The sequence below is a fragment of the Diadema antillarum genome, unplaced genomic scaffold, assembly GCF_040938485.1.
Source record: "Diadema antillarum isolate AM-2024a unplaced genomic scaffold, OU_Dant_1.0 scf00000211, whole genome shotgun sequence".
Classification (NCBI taxonomy): Eukaryota; Metazoa; Echinodermata; class Echinoidea; order Diadematoida; family Diadematidae; genus Diadema; species Diadema antillarum.
The window spans coordinates 1,533,670-1,546,886 of NW_027271100.1; the positions used below are offsets into that span (position 1 = coordinate 1,533,670).

The 13,217-nt window shown below is 39.4% G+C and overlaps 1 protein-coding gene across 1 annotated transcript; it reads right to left on the reverse strand.

Moving 5' to 3' along the window:
• Positions 1 to 3,058: 3,058 nt before the first annotated feature.
• LOC139724364 (heme A synthase COX15-like) lies at positions 3,059 to 12,887 on the reverse strand. Its single transcript, XM_071635514.1, has 10 exons — positions 12,810 to 12,887; positions 10,057 to 10,125; positions 9,605 to 9,759; positions 8,250 to 8,372; positions 7,444 to 7,630; positions 6,796 to 6,960; positions 5,747 to 5,828; positions 4,536 to 4,690; positions 3,805 to 3,918; positions 3,059 to 3,190 (listed from the first exon to the last, which is right to left on the reverse strand). Exons 1-10 carry the CDS (start codon positions 12,885 to 12,887, stop codon positions 3,059 to 3,061), a joined length of 1,260 nt encoding a protein of 419 aa, XP_071491615.1.
• Positions 12,888 to 13,217: the final 330 nt, after the last annotated feature.

Genomic DNA, 13,217 nt, shown 5'->3' on the forward strand with positions numbered 1-13,217 from the left:
GTGATGTCTCCCGAGACGTCTCAGAGACGTCGCCGAGACCTGCTGGAGACCAGAAATACTGGTGAGAGGTCGCGGAGACGTCTCCGCGAATATATTTGACGCTGTTTGACCTACTTTAGAAACCATGTGACCTATCTGCGTGCTGACATCTTGCCTAGATCAAGTCAGGTGATCCTGCAACGGCTCCATCACATTTTAAACTTTTTGACACCTGCTATATACTTCTGCCAGCATGCCACCCAAGGCCAGTGGGGGCCGCAAGAAGAAGGCTGATCAAGTTGTCGTAGAAACTGTGGCTGCTGAGGACGCATGCGATGCCAACATGGCCAAAGAGGCCAAACAATATCGCTGGAAAGAGGAGCATCAGCAAATGTTGGCGGACTTCTGGGAGGATCATGCTGAATTTTATGGCAAATCCCACGAGAAATTCAAAGATAACACCTACACGAGAGCAGCTGTTGAATCCTTCCTTCTCGATAAGAAAAATATGTTTGAAGGGCAGCCCCTACCTACATGTGAGTTTATAGTTCCACTCCATATACATTCATTTGCTTTAATTTACAATAAATAATTTGTGTGAAATATAGTATTCTTTAAAGAAAAGTAGTTATATGCATTCTATTCTATGTGTTACTGTATATATTTCATTGATATGTAAATTCAACAAATTTCATTTATGTAATAGGGCCAATAAATGTGAGCGCGCATCTCAAAACCAACCAAAAAGCGCCAGACATGAATTTTTTTATAGTTAATATCAAATTCTAAAAGGATATTTTTAGCTTTAAATGATTATGTTCAGCGAAAACGGGAAGAGAACCCAAGCTTTCTATTCGTTCAAAGAACCTACTGCTTGAAGCATTGTGTTGGGGGAGATGTCTCTGAGACGTCTCAGAGACGTCTCCTTGGTGAGACCGCAAGCCATTTTTATGTTGGAGACGTCTCCGCGACTGCTGCGACTGATAAGTTGGAGACGTCGCGGACACGTCTCCGTTGGTGAGATACGGCCTTTAACAGGATTCTTGGCACATGTATATATTTCTATAGACTGGGCAGATTTGATGATACATACTGGTCTGTCACATTTGAAAAAAAAAAAGAGGAAAAAAAACCTATACCTTAGTTTAGTTGTGCAAGGGAGAAAGCAAATTCAACAGACAGAAATGCATAAAATTACCTATAAGACATATCAAGACAAGTTTTCTTTATTAAAAAAAAAATGATACATGTAGTATCATATAATATTTACCTTTCATAATCCAAGTCATACAAGTCATCTTTAACAATTGCAACTCAGTGACATCATGGAGAATGAGCCGATGATAACTACAATGTTTATCAGGAGTCTATTTCTGTCATTTGCAAAAATGTACAAATGGAAAAATACAAGTTTGAGAAAATACGGATGTTTCACAGAAACCGCATTTACGAGGAACACAGATCAAGTGGTCACAGGCACCTAGGTAGGTAACATTCACTTTCTACTCCTGTCAGGCTGATGAAAATTGGTTACACATCAACCAGACCAATATAATACACATCTTCTGTATTTACAAATCAAACATTAGACCCCACAGGTCCCTGCCCCCAGAACAAACAAAACATCAGTGGCGTCGATTGGAAGGTCTTCAATCCTACCGTTGACGGGATAGGCACAACCCTGTACTCCAGAAAGGGGTAGGCAGGTGATATCTGTTTCTCTTAGACCTATCTACTTCATTTCCCGAAGCCACATGGTTTTAAACAATTTATTGAAATATAGATATCATAAGTGAGTTAATAAATACAATTCTTAAAGTATTGTTCATCTAAAATAATTCAAGTGATTATTATTTTTCTGGAGTTAACTGCTCCAAAGACAGAGCTCTACTAAATTAAAACAAAAAGTTCATCGAAACATGGTGAGTAACTGCAGTTTCCATGGCAACAAATGTAGGCAATAGCCAATCAGCTATTCAGGTTCTGGTTGCCACTATGGTGGGAATATTTTTTTTTTTCTACCTTTCAATAACTATGAGTTTCTACATGAAAAGGGCCTGGACCTCAAAAAGCAAATTGTGATAGTGTATCACAGACCACAGATACTAGTTGGAATACAGGCTGTACTCTTCAAACAAAATTGCACATTGCAAGACAGATATTCTTTCAGTTACAGCAAGAGGCATGATTACTTTGGCCAATGACATAGTCAGGCTTTACACTGTGACGGTGAAGTCACAATACCCAAACAAGAGTTCCTTTCTGGATTATATTTTTTTTTCCTCACACAGACTTGTAGGCCTATTGCAGAATCTTCCTAAGTACAGGGCACCAGATATCTAAGACATTTATACTAGGTCTTCTAACATCAGTATATCCCGATACTACTAGTAGGTGCACAATTATACACCTATACCAGAAAAAAAAGAGAAAATCTTTTAAGAGCCGGACGGCCCTTAAACAGTGCAAATAGAAAGTAAGGTAAAAATAAAAAACAAACCTGAAATAAACAAATGTGAGAAAGTGCTAGGCACTCCACAAGTTGTGATTGAAACTGACTTGTGATTGTCATTCTGATGTCATATCACTCATATCAATGATTCAAAAGAAACACATACAGTCAACCACGTCGAAGTCATCCTCACATACAGTAAGTGAAAAAAATTGACAGAGTCAAACTCCACGCAAGATGGATATAAACATGTGTAAGTCAAACTTCACGTAGGTTGAAGGACTTACTTCAGTCCCTTTGGATTTAACTTCAGTAAGATTGATCATAGACACTCATCATCAGTGTGATATCCATTTATACCAATAACACTCCCTGTCTCAAATCTTTGAAAGGATGACAGACTGCAAGGAAAACTAGAGTCACTCAGTCTACCTCGGAGTAGACCTGGTGAGTGAATACAGAAAATATCTTATAAATGCCACAATTCACATCACATTCCATGGTCCACAATTTCAGAGTTAAGAAAGTCCGACTTGAGGGAACCATCTTTTTTTTTTTTGGAGTCCAGACAAAGTCCTGTTCTCCCATTTAGTCCAGACTCAGCTGGGATCAAAGGTCCAGTTCCTCTCATTTGGGTATCCTGCGCAGCTCATGAGCAAACCAGAGCGCCAGCGACAGAAGAGTGAGTGATCCAGACTGGTGGGCCGCGGCCAGGGAAGTGGGGACGTAATACAGCAGAGTGCAGATGCCCAGGGTTATCTGGGGTGAAAAGAAAATACACTTTGACATGCACGGACCATATGGGCATTTGCACTTTGTAATCGTGGCTGGTAATAAAAGGATTTAATGGGGATACACTTACTCACTTTTGCAGACTATGAATGCAGGATAAAATTGATGCTACTTTATACAGATCTGCTAAAAATTCTCTCAGGGAGAGGAGAGTGATTCATGAGCAGCTCCAACAGGCCAGCTAGCAAACTATTCAAAACCAACAAAGATTCACTCCTTCTTTAACCTATTTCTTTATTTACCATGACATTCTTTATGTGTGTTCACTCACTCACTCACTCTCATCTTAGTCCCCATGCCCTTCCCATCCCCAGCCCCAATCCAACCATGTCCCACTCCAATCCTATGCCCCGCTCCAGTAAACCTTGCAGAAATTGATGTTGCATAAGTGGACAAATCATGTGAAACACGATTTGTCTTCTTATGCAACACCAACTTGAAATGTCAACGCAATGAAAAAGTCCTGGATTTTTCTTCAGTTATTTCAAATACACATCAGCAGTCTTCACTGAAATGCAGCAGTCAAGTGACACATAATTAATGCTGTGGATCTAGCGTAAAGCCAGAAGTGGCTGCCTCACCTGGACTCCAACCATTCCCACCATGCAGTTGGCAGCCAGCCTGGCCCGGGATGGGAGAGGAACTCGTCTGGCTAGCAGCCACAGGGAAGTGATAGTCAGCCCTGTCACTGTGCCCTGTGTTTATGAACAACCGAAAAGAAGTCACACAAACTGCTATGAACACAGCATGATAAATATTGGCATTAACAAATTGCTTAGTGACTGCCTAAACTGTTAATTTAATAGCTATGATGAAATTAGCACAATTATCTACAATATAATTTAGCTACAATGTTTACCACCTAGAATCATTTCTCTGCACGAAAGATTATACTGAGGAACAGTAAAAGCATGCAGCATTATAGTGACAGACACTGTGCTTTACAAGGGCATACTATCATTATCATCATTGTACAAAGAAACTGCCTTTTTTGACAGCATCTCTACATGCCTCACTATCTGCTTCACTTGATGCAACACAAATCTTGCTGGTAGAAAAGGCAGCAAAAAACAGTTGGGGGATTTCCCAATTTCAAGCTCTGTCAACCATTTTGCCACTACTTGTTCTCACACAGTAATCAGTTTAAATGAAAGCTGCAATTTCCAGTGAAGTTTAATTTGAGACAAGAAAGGAGTTTATTGCAACTTATTGACAAATTGACTTAACAAGCACCGATCATTCAGTGTTTTAGAGGTAGCAGGAATATACGCATACCAGGGAATTGAACAGTCAAAGATTTAAAGAGACTCACTAGAATCCTGTGGTCAAACTGGACAGTGGTTGGATTCTCAAAGATATTCTTGTACTTGGGGTCAAAGGCCATGACATCCTCTGGAATCCATTTGTCAGCCATCTTGGGAAAGGAATTGTAGACTAGGCCAGCATCGAGACCTGCAACAAAAGCTCCTGTTGTACAAAGATATGAAAATTAGATAATGATAAATAAGATACTAATGTTGGCAATGATGACTATTTCATTCATATGCCCCTATGTCACTCAATTTCAGAGCAAAATACAGCATTTTTTCAGTGATACCTTGCTTGTTACATAACAAGAAATACTCTTGTAATTCTGATTTAAAAATCTTGTATCTGGTTTGCTTTTTAGCAGCTTTAATTACAAATATCTCAAATCAACAAGAATGGAGTTACCTCATTTTGCAATCAAACTCTTCATGTGTGTAAGTGCATTCCTAAAATCAATGTCTTTCATTACAACTATCAAATGAAGCCCACATCAGTGCTTTACAAGGCAGGCTCGTGTCTCATACAATTCTCCTACACACCTGGTACGCTCAAACTGAATTTCTCATCAAGCTAGTGTCCTCTCCTCAGTTGAGATTGATTTGACAAAAGCAGACTCACAAGTGATTACCATTCTTTGGCAGCAGTGCCGGGGGGGGGGGGGGGGGGGGGGGGGGGGGTGTTTCATAAAGCTGTTCTTAAAGTTATGAACGACTTAAGAACGACTGGTGATCAGTTCTGATGTGCTATACTTATCAAAATTTCCATAATTCAGCACAAGAACTGATCACCAGTCGTTCTTAAGTCATTCGTAACTTTAAGAACAGCTTTATGAAACACCCCCCTGTTCCGCTAAAATGGGAACTATATCAAGCCAAACAGTGAACTGACAGTTAGGACAGATTCAGATCTAGTTGGGAAGGATATCTGTTAGTATATAGACATTCAAGATGTATTCTAGAATGTGGTAAGGTGGGTGCAAGATATTGTTTCCAAATGGCTTAGTGAAACAGTACCTAACTTCTGAGGGCTGACTGATTTCAAAACTGTCCCAAAGATCAGTTGAATTGAACTTAGGTTCAATTTAAAAGCTTAGTGACAAAGCCCCTAGAACTGACAGCTTATATTGTTGTTTGTCTTTTTCTGCTAATGTGAAAAAAAAAAGTTGCTACAAACTACTTTTAATGTCAGATGTAGCAGTCAAGTTGTGATGTTTACCTGAGAGAGCAGTGGTGAAGATGATTGCCATTGATCCATGGGCACATTTCCTCAACAGCGACAGGTTTTTGCTGCTGGGAATCTACCAGGAAGAAATACAGAGAAAAAAAGATATGTACATCTACACAGAGAGATTGACACAGTACTAAGGGCACAATACTGTATGTCAGAAGAGTTAAGTTTTTGGTATGAGAGACAAATATGCTTTGGAGATGATGATGGTGATGACACCGGAAGTTTAAAGTTGTACTTATTCGAAATCAATAACAAGACATTTGTGTTTTAGTGATTAACATCAATCTCTACCATTTGCACTACAAGTTGTCTGAGCTTAGACAAAAAAGTAACATACAACACTAGGGGAGAGGATTTTGTAAGAATGAATTTGGTAACAGAGGAAAGTATTTCACATTCATAGAAAGTTTATTATAACTTCATTCATTGGGAAACCAGTTACTCTCCCACAACTGTGCAAATATGGACTCAGATTTCTTTTTTTTTATTGCAAATATTATCTTCCACTAGCACAACACCAGATTTATATCAATCACAAGCTAAGACACTTTGTGCAAGTAAAGATACTCTAGAATTCACACTTCGCAACTTGAACAAGCTTGAGATGACTTCATGTGTTTTATCTCCCGCTTGAAAGTGACGGAGAAGTTGATGTCTCTGGACTCTTTGCTAAGAAGTTCCATATAAGTTTCAAGGCCACATACATACTCAAGAAAGAATACAAGACGCATCATTAAGCCTTCTACTACCCAATGCTCTACAGCCACAGAAACCTTCAAAGATTTCAAGTTACATATAGATTGAGACTTAACCCATTGAGGACGAGTCTTGAGTATACTCGAGTACCTGTCTATGAGAAATGCATGTTGTATCAAAATCAGTCCGTCCTCAACGGGTTAATAGTGAATGTTAGCACTGAAGGAGCCACATAGTATACAGCCGCACAACTATAGCTCTGTCTCTAGTTCTGACCAATGCTTGCTCACTCCCAAGAGATGAATGGTCTCCAATGCCTTCTAGCTGGACTTTCTTACCGTGAGTGGCTTCAGGACCTGTGTCAAGCCTCCCCACAGCATGAGGGAGTAGAGGAGGAAGGCCGAACCCAGATGGGCAGCGAGTCGGTACTGACTGACCCTAGGAATGTCATGCTTGGCTGGCTCCTCCAGACCACTCTTGACCATGAACCAGCCGAGCAGACCCTGATTGACAGAAGCATGAGAGAGAGAGTGATAAAAACATATATCCCATTTTCTAGATATCCCTCAGTGACCATCAATGTATCAGTAACTTGACCTATCTATTAAACACTGGTGCAGTTTTGATTACAGAAACTCTTATCATCAGGAACTGTCATAAATGTGTATTAATTCACTGATTGTACAGCAAAATAAAGATTCAAAGTCAAGTAGGCATCATGACATGAGTAAAACAAGTTTGATAAGACCAAAAGAATGCAGACTTTAAGTGCGGGAAACAGAAATGAAACAAATCATTCTATAGATTAATATGATTATTTGCAAAATGATACAAATCATCACATGAAACGCTTGACATTTTGTTGAACACTTGCAGGGCTTTAACACTTGGAAGGTTTACATAATTACCGGTAAATGATTTTCTGGTTTGTGAAAGGTGACATACATGGTGTCATTAAAAAAAAACAGTTACTCTCTCCCTGTTACCTGGAAGACAAGGAGACCACCATAGATTGCTAGTCTTGGTTTCAGCGGTTTGCTGATCCAGCCCTTGCTCCAGAAGAAGGCAGCTGGAATGAAGAATGCCAGTCCTATGGCCCGTCCCCACATCCGATGGCTGTACTCCATCCAAAAGATGAACTTGAACTGCTCCAGGCTGATATTCGCATGGACACTGAAACACAATCACAGCATTAATGAGGAAAATAGTTATGCCTTGTGTTAAGTGGGAGCTGGCTGACAAAGGTAAATACAGCAATCTGTACTTATTGCCTGTGACCTACTTTTGGCAGAAAAGGAAAATCAGTGACATGCCAATTTGCAGACAGTTCAAAGTGACATTGAAATAGTTAATTTCATACGACACCATACTTCTTATCACTTGGAGACATCTTGCTTCATCTTAAAAAAAAAAAAAAAAAAAAAAATCAAGATTCACATTTTATCATAAGTCTGAAACCCGGGGGTAAATTTGGGGGAGTAAAAAGAGAAGTGTGAGAACAATATAATGTTTATTCCTGGTGTTCATTCTCTTTGCTCAAGCTTACTTCACCAATTCAGGGCACGAATAAATTGTTAGTTATTCACATTTGCTCTACTACAGTACATTAAAGTATGAACAGTAACATCTATATTTCTTCATAACTAGATGTAACATCTTGTTGAAGTCAGGGACTGGATACAACAATGGCTACACGGTCACTTGTTTGAATCAGGAAGGCGGGTACGGCTATCACAATCATGCAGATTGATTGATATGATTGTATCGATCACTCATCAAAAGAAAAACTCACTACTTGTACTCTGGAAACTGCTTGTATCTATCAAACTCTGCCTGCCATTCTTCCTGGGTGGTTGGGGGCCGCATCCCTTTAATCAGATGCCAGTTGGTCATCGATAGTCCAGATTCCGTCAACCTTCAAGGAATGAGCACATTAGTAGCATATGACTAATTTGCACGTATGTTTTAATCCCCACTGTGATCATTGTTTGTGCATCCAGTAATACGCAGTGACAATGCAGGTGGAAGCTCTTTTTTTTTGCCCACAAAGTGACGGCATAAATATTCTTGCAGTAACTAACTTATATTCAGACTAATCAAAATGCACAACAGTGCCTCCGAGTATCTAAGCTTTACACATTTATGGGAACCATTTTACATCATGAGGTGACTTCAAATTGGCTCATGATGTAGCACTTTATGAATGCAAGAAAAGACATGCATACTGTCCATGACAGCAAAGTCCAAATCAATCAACAAATCATGTTTTGATTCATACGAAATGCCATGAAACAAATCTGTTGAAGTTGTGCTGCTGCTGGAAAAAACAGTTCAGAAAAGATTTTGCAGTACAGAATTAAGCAAGTGTGCATTTTTCCAAATATTATCCTAATATAATTCAATTGTTAGGTCATAAGTTTAATCACAGTTCAAATAACATCATTAAAACTCATTTTGTTATCTCTTCTCCTCATGATAAGATGATTTTTTTTTTTTTTTGGGGGGGGGGGGGATGAATTTCTCTAAGTCTATCAGATTTGCGTCTCCCGACAGTCCAAACATATCTCACTCTGAAATTCTGCATCACTCTAAAATCATAGAAAACAGAAATATGTTGATTTCCTGATTTCATAAAAGTTAGACCCTATAGAATTTACACCAAAGGTGCAGGTCAAGCTGCGATTAGCTCCTGACTGGAAATGTGGAGCTTGGCCACTAAATTTGTTTGTCTGCTCTTTTTTTTTTTTTTTTTTTTTTTTGCTTTTGCATCTGCATTTGCATTTGCACTCAAAAAAATTGGGATGTTTCCAAATTTGACTTTCCCTGTTTTATTCAGGCAGTGCAGTGTTTGCTCAGTATGACAAAGCCTGTTAATTCATTCAATTCTCTGTTTTTTTTAATGGAGCACTCCTTACGATGGAATCAAACAATCAAAATCTAGCAAGGCAGGAAACTGGGGAAAGTTTAAAAATATCCCATCTGAAACCAACCAAGGATATGGTAGTAAGATTAATGGATGAACCTCACATTCCCTTCAGACTCATTAGAGCATGTTGCATTCGTCATACAAGAAAAGAGCTTGAATTTTCTAAACAATGCTTATCATGCAGAAATAATTGTGACACAAGAAGTGTTATTCAGACTCACCTTGTGACGCCTCCAAGCACTACTGTTCCTGCAATCATTCCACAACATGTCAGCAGCCAGCCACCAACTATCTTTTCAGCTCGTGGAGAGATGGTGTTAACTGCTGTGGTAGCAATAGTGGTCTGCACTCTGCCTTGCTGAACTACATGCCGAATCTAGATGGAAGAAGAGAGCGTGCATAACAACTTCACTAAAAACATGTCTTTTTATATGAAATATCAGGTGTCTCTCACTATTTTTTTGAAGTTTAATAGATAATAGAGGAAAAGAAGAATCAAACTTACTATGACCACTGGAAATGAATGATTGAAATAAGAGTCTTCCCGTTCTTTGCAACTAGAGCTAAAGTTTGAACAATGGGTACACTTCGTAGGTATAGGGATAGATACTCTCAGGGGTCTCAACAGGCTTTACCCTTCATGCTACTGCATAAACACATTCTCTTTACCAACCTTCGGTTTCAGAAGCTGACCAAGACTCCGTTGAGTCACAGACAGACTACCAAAGCGGCTGCCTGCTACCTGGTTGTGATGGAAGCAACGAGTGCATGAATTCATCTGGATGTTACTCCATGCCTATAAAGAGAGAGAGAAAAAAAAAATTAGACTGCTCCATTTATTGACATCTAGTGTGAATTATGTACTGGATATTCCCCTTATAGCTTCAATTATACTATGGAGACATACATTGTAGCACCTTCACCTCCTCCCTCCTCATAAGTACAATGGCTAAAAAGTAAAGTGCCTTGAGTAAATCTGTCATTTGTCATGTCTACTATGAACATGATGAATGGACTTGTGATTATTTGCATAATGATGTGGACAATGGTGGACAAGGAGTGATGATTTGAGATACGATACGACATCAAGATTGTGCGTGTGGAGAGGAAAGAGTAAATTAGCAATATTGGCACTGTTTTTACTGTTGTATCATTTCTTAACTCGCTAAATTTCTGTCTCCCATTGTTTTCTACTTTTCTCTTCCCTACTAAAACAAGTAATTCAATGCTCTCATAAATAATAATAATAATGATAATAATAATAGTAACAAGGAAAAGTAGAAATTACGCGGTGCGTAATATATGTCCCCGCCGGAAGTAGCATTTAGTAGCAAAATGTACAATACAGGTAAAAATCAAGGTCAAAGGTCAAAGAAGTCAAAGGTCAAAATTCTGTGTACAAGTTTTGAAGCCCTCACCTAGTGCCATCACATAAAGGAAACGGAATCGAAATCGGGTTAGAAATGGCGAAGGAGTAGCATTTTGTAGCCAATGTACAATATAGGTCAAAAATCAAGGTCAGAGGTCAAAGAAGTCAAAGGTCAAAATTCTGTGTAAAAGTTTTGAAGCCCTCACCTAGTGCAATCACATAAAGCAAACGGAAGTGAAATCGGGTTAGAAATGGCGAAGGAGTAGCATTTTGTAGCAAAATGAACAATACAGGTCAAAAATCAAGGTCAAAGGTCAAAGAAGTCAAAGGTCAAAATTCTGTGTACAAGTTTTGAAGCCCTCACCTAGTGCCATCACATAAAGCAAACGGAATCGAAATCGGGTTAGAAATGGCGAAGGAGTAGCATTTTGTAGCAAAATGTACAATACAGGTCAAAAATCAAGGTCAAAGGTCAAAGAAGTCAAAGGTCAAAATTCTGTGTACAAGTTTTGAAGCCCTCACCTAGTGCCATCACATAAAGCAAACGGAATCGAAATCGGGTTAGAAATGGCGAAGGAGTAGCATTTTGTAGCAAAATGTACAATATAGGTCAAAGGTCAAGGTCAAAGGTCACGACTGAAATTCTGTGTAGAAGTTTCAAAGCTCCCATGTAGTGCTATCATATAAAGCAAACAGAATTGGCTCATAAATGACAGAGAAGTAGCAAATTGAAGATTTTGATCACACACGGACGCACACACGGACGGACACACGGACGGACGGACGGACACACGGACACACGGACACACACACGTACGGAGCCCGTTTCATAGTCCCCTGCTCAAACTCATTCGGCGGGGACAATAATAATAATAATAATAATAATAATAATAATGATAATAATAATAGATTAATACATGTCATTACATTTGTAATGCGCTTAATACAATGTTTCTAAGCACAAAATGCCAAAGGGAAAAGACTAAGGGAATAAAGAAAAATGAGATAACAGACAAGTACCATGTAATAATAATAATAATATGACATAAAATTTTACATCAGTGTGCTTAAGTAAATCATGCCATAAAGACATACAATAACTAGGTTACATACAGTAGGGTTACGTTCATTACATGGGGTTACCATACTTGCCAACATTAGGGAGCTTTAGATTTTGACGCGCGGACGTTTGAGCTGACGCTTGCACTGGACGTTCTCCTCTCCCTGCGTCGTGTGGAAAAGTAGCTTTAGATTACGCTGGGACGCAACGTATAAAAAATAAAATCGCGCCCCCATATGATCAGTGCATGAAGAAGCTCTCTACGTTGCAAACTGTGCGGACGTGAAAATAGCTCAGTACGCGTAGTGAAAAACTCGGGCGACGCAAGCTAAAAATAGATTGACTTTACGCGCGCTACTGCGCACGCTCAGAACATGTTTTTTTTCCTTTGAACGTCCGCGCGTCTAAAATCTAAAGCTCCCTATTTTCATTTGAGAAAGCGGTAGAATCCAGGATGCCTATGCTAGCAGCGCTAGCTTGAATGCTAAAGAAATCTTTCAAAAGCGGTAGTCTACCGCCAAATGCGGTAGAGTTGGCAAGTGCAAGTATGGGTTACATTGCGTTGAATTAATTTACCTCTCATTCTTTCTTGATTTCATGGAATTACAATCATGTCATTCATGACAATGTAGGCCTAGGGCTGGGCTATGTTATGTCGTATTCTATGAATGACAAATCCTACTAACTAGACCAGTACTTTATACTGCATCCTGCATGTTAAGGTTGAACTTGAACTTTAAGTGTGAACTACAACTTTACAAGACATTTAAATCAAAGCTCTCATCATCTCTTGGCTTGCAACCACCATGGTTAGCCTAGCTATGTCCACTAGCACTGCACCGACGTCCACGACCTCACGAGGCAGACAGGGAAGAGCCATAGGCACAGAGTCAGAGCTCAGACTCAGAGGGATAGGCATGATTGATAATGATAGGGAGGGAGGCAAGGGCAAGGCTTGAAAACTAACCCACAGACAGTTGCAGTTGGGCCCACTCACCGTTTTAGCTCCGTGACCTCCTCTTTCCAGCAGAAGATTCACAGATGCTCTAAGAGAACCGCCCCTTGAAAGAAACATTCTGGATCACCCTCTATAGATCTGATGTGACCATCGACAATAAAACTCTAAGCCTCAGGTAGCCTTTACACCTTACGGCACTGTAATGTAAAGACAACAATGGTGTAGGCTTACAGGGACAGCTCCAGTAACACAGTCAGTTTTTTGTTGATTATGCAATGCGAAACATGCTCTTACAAAATTGACGCTATGGATCACCAGTTGCGAAAAAACTTTTAATTTGTTTGCAAAATATAAATTTCTTTTTAGAGTCTATCAGTTTCTAAATTACAAATCAAATCAGCCCTTGAATTTAAAAGTATAGATAATGTCCTCCTGATAATATGTTTT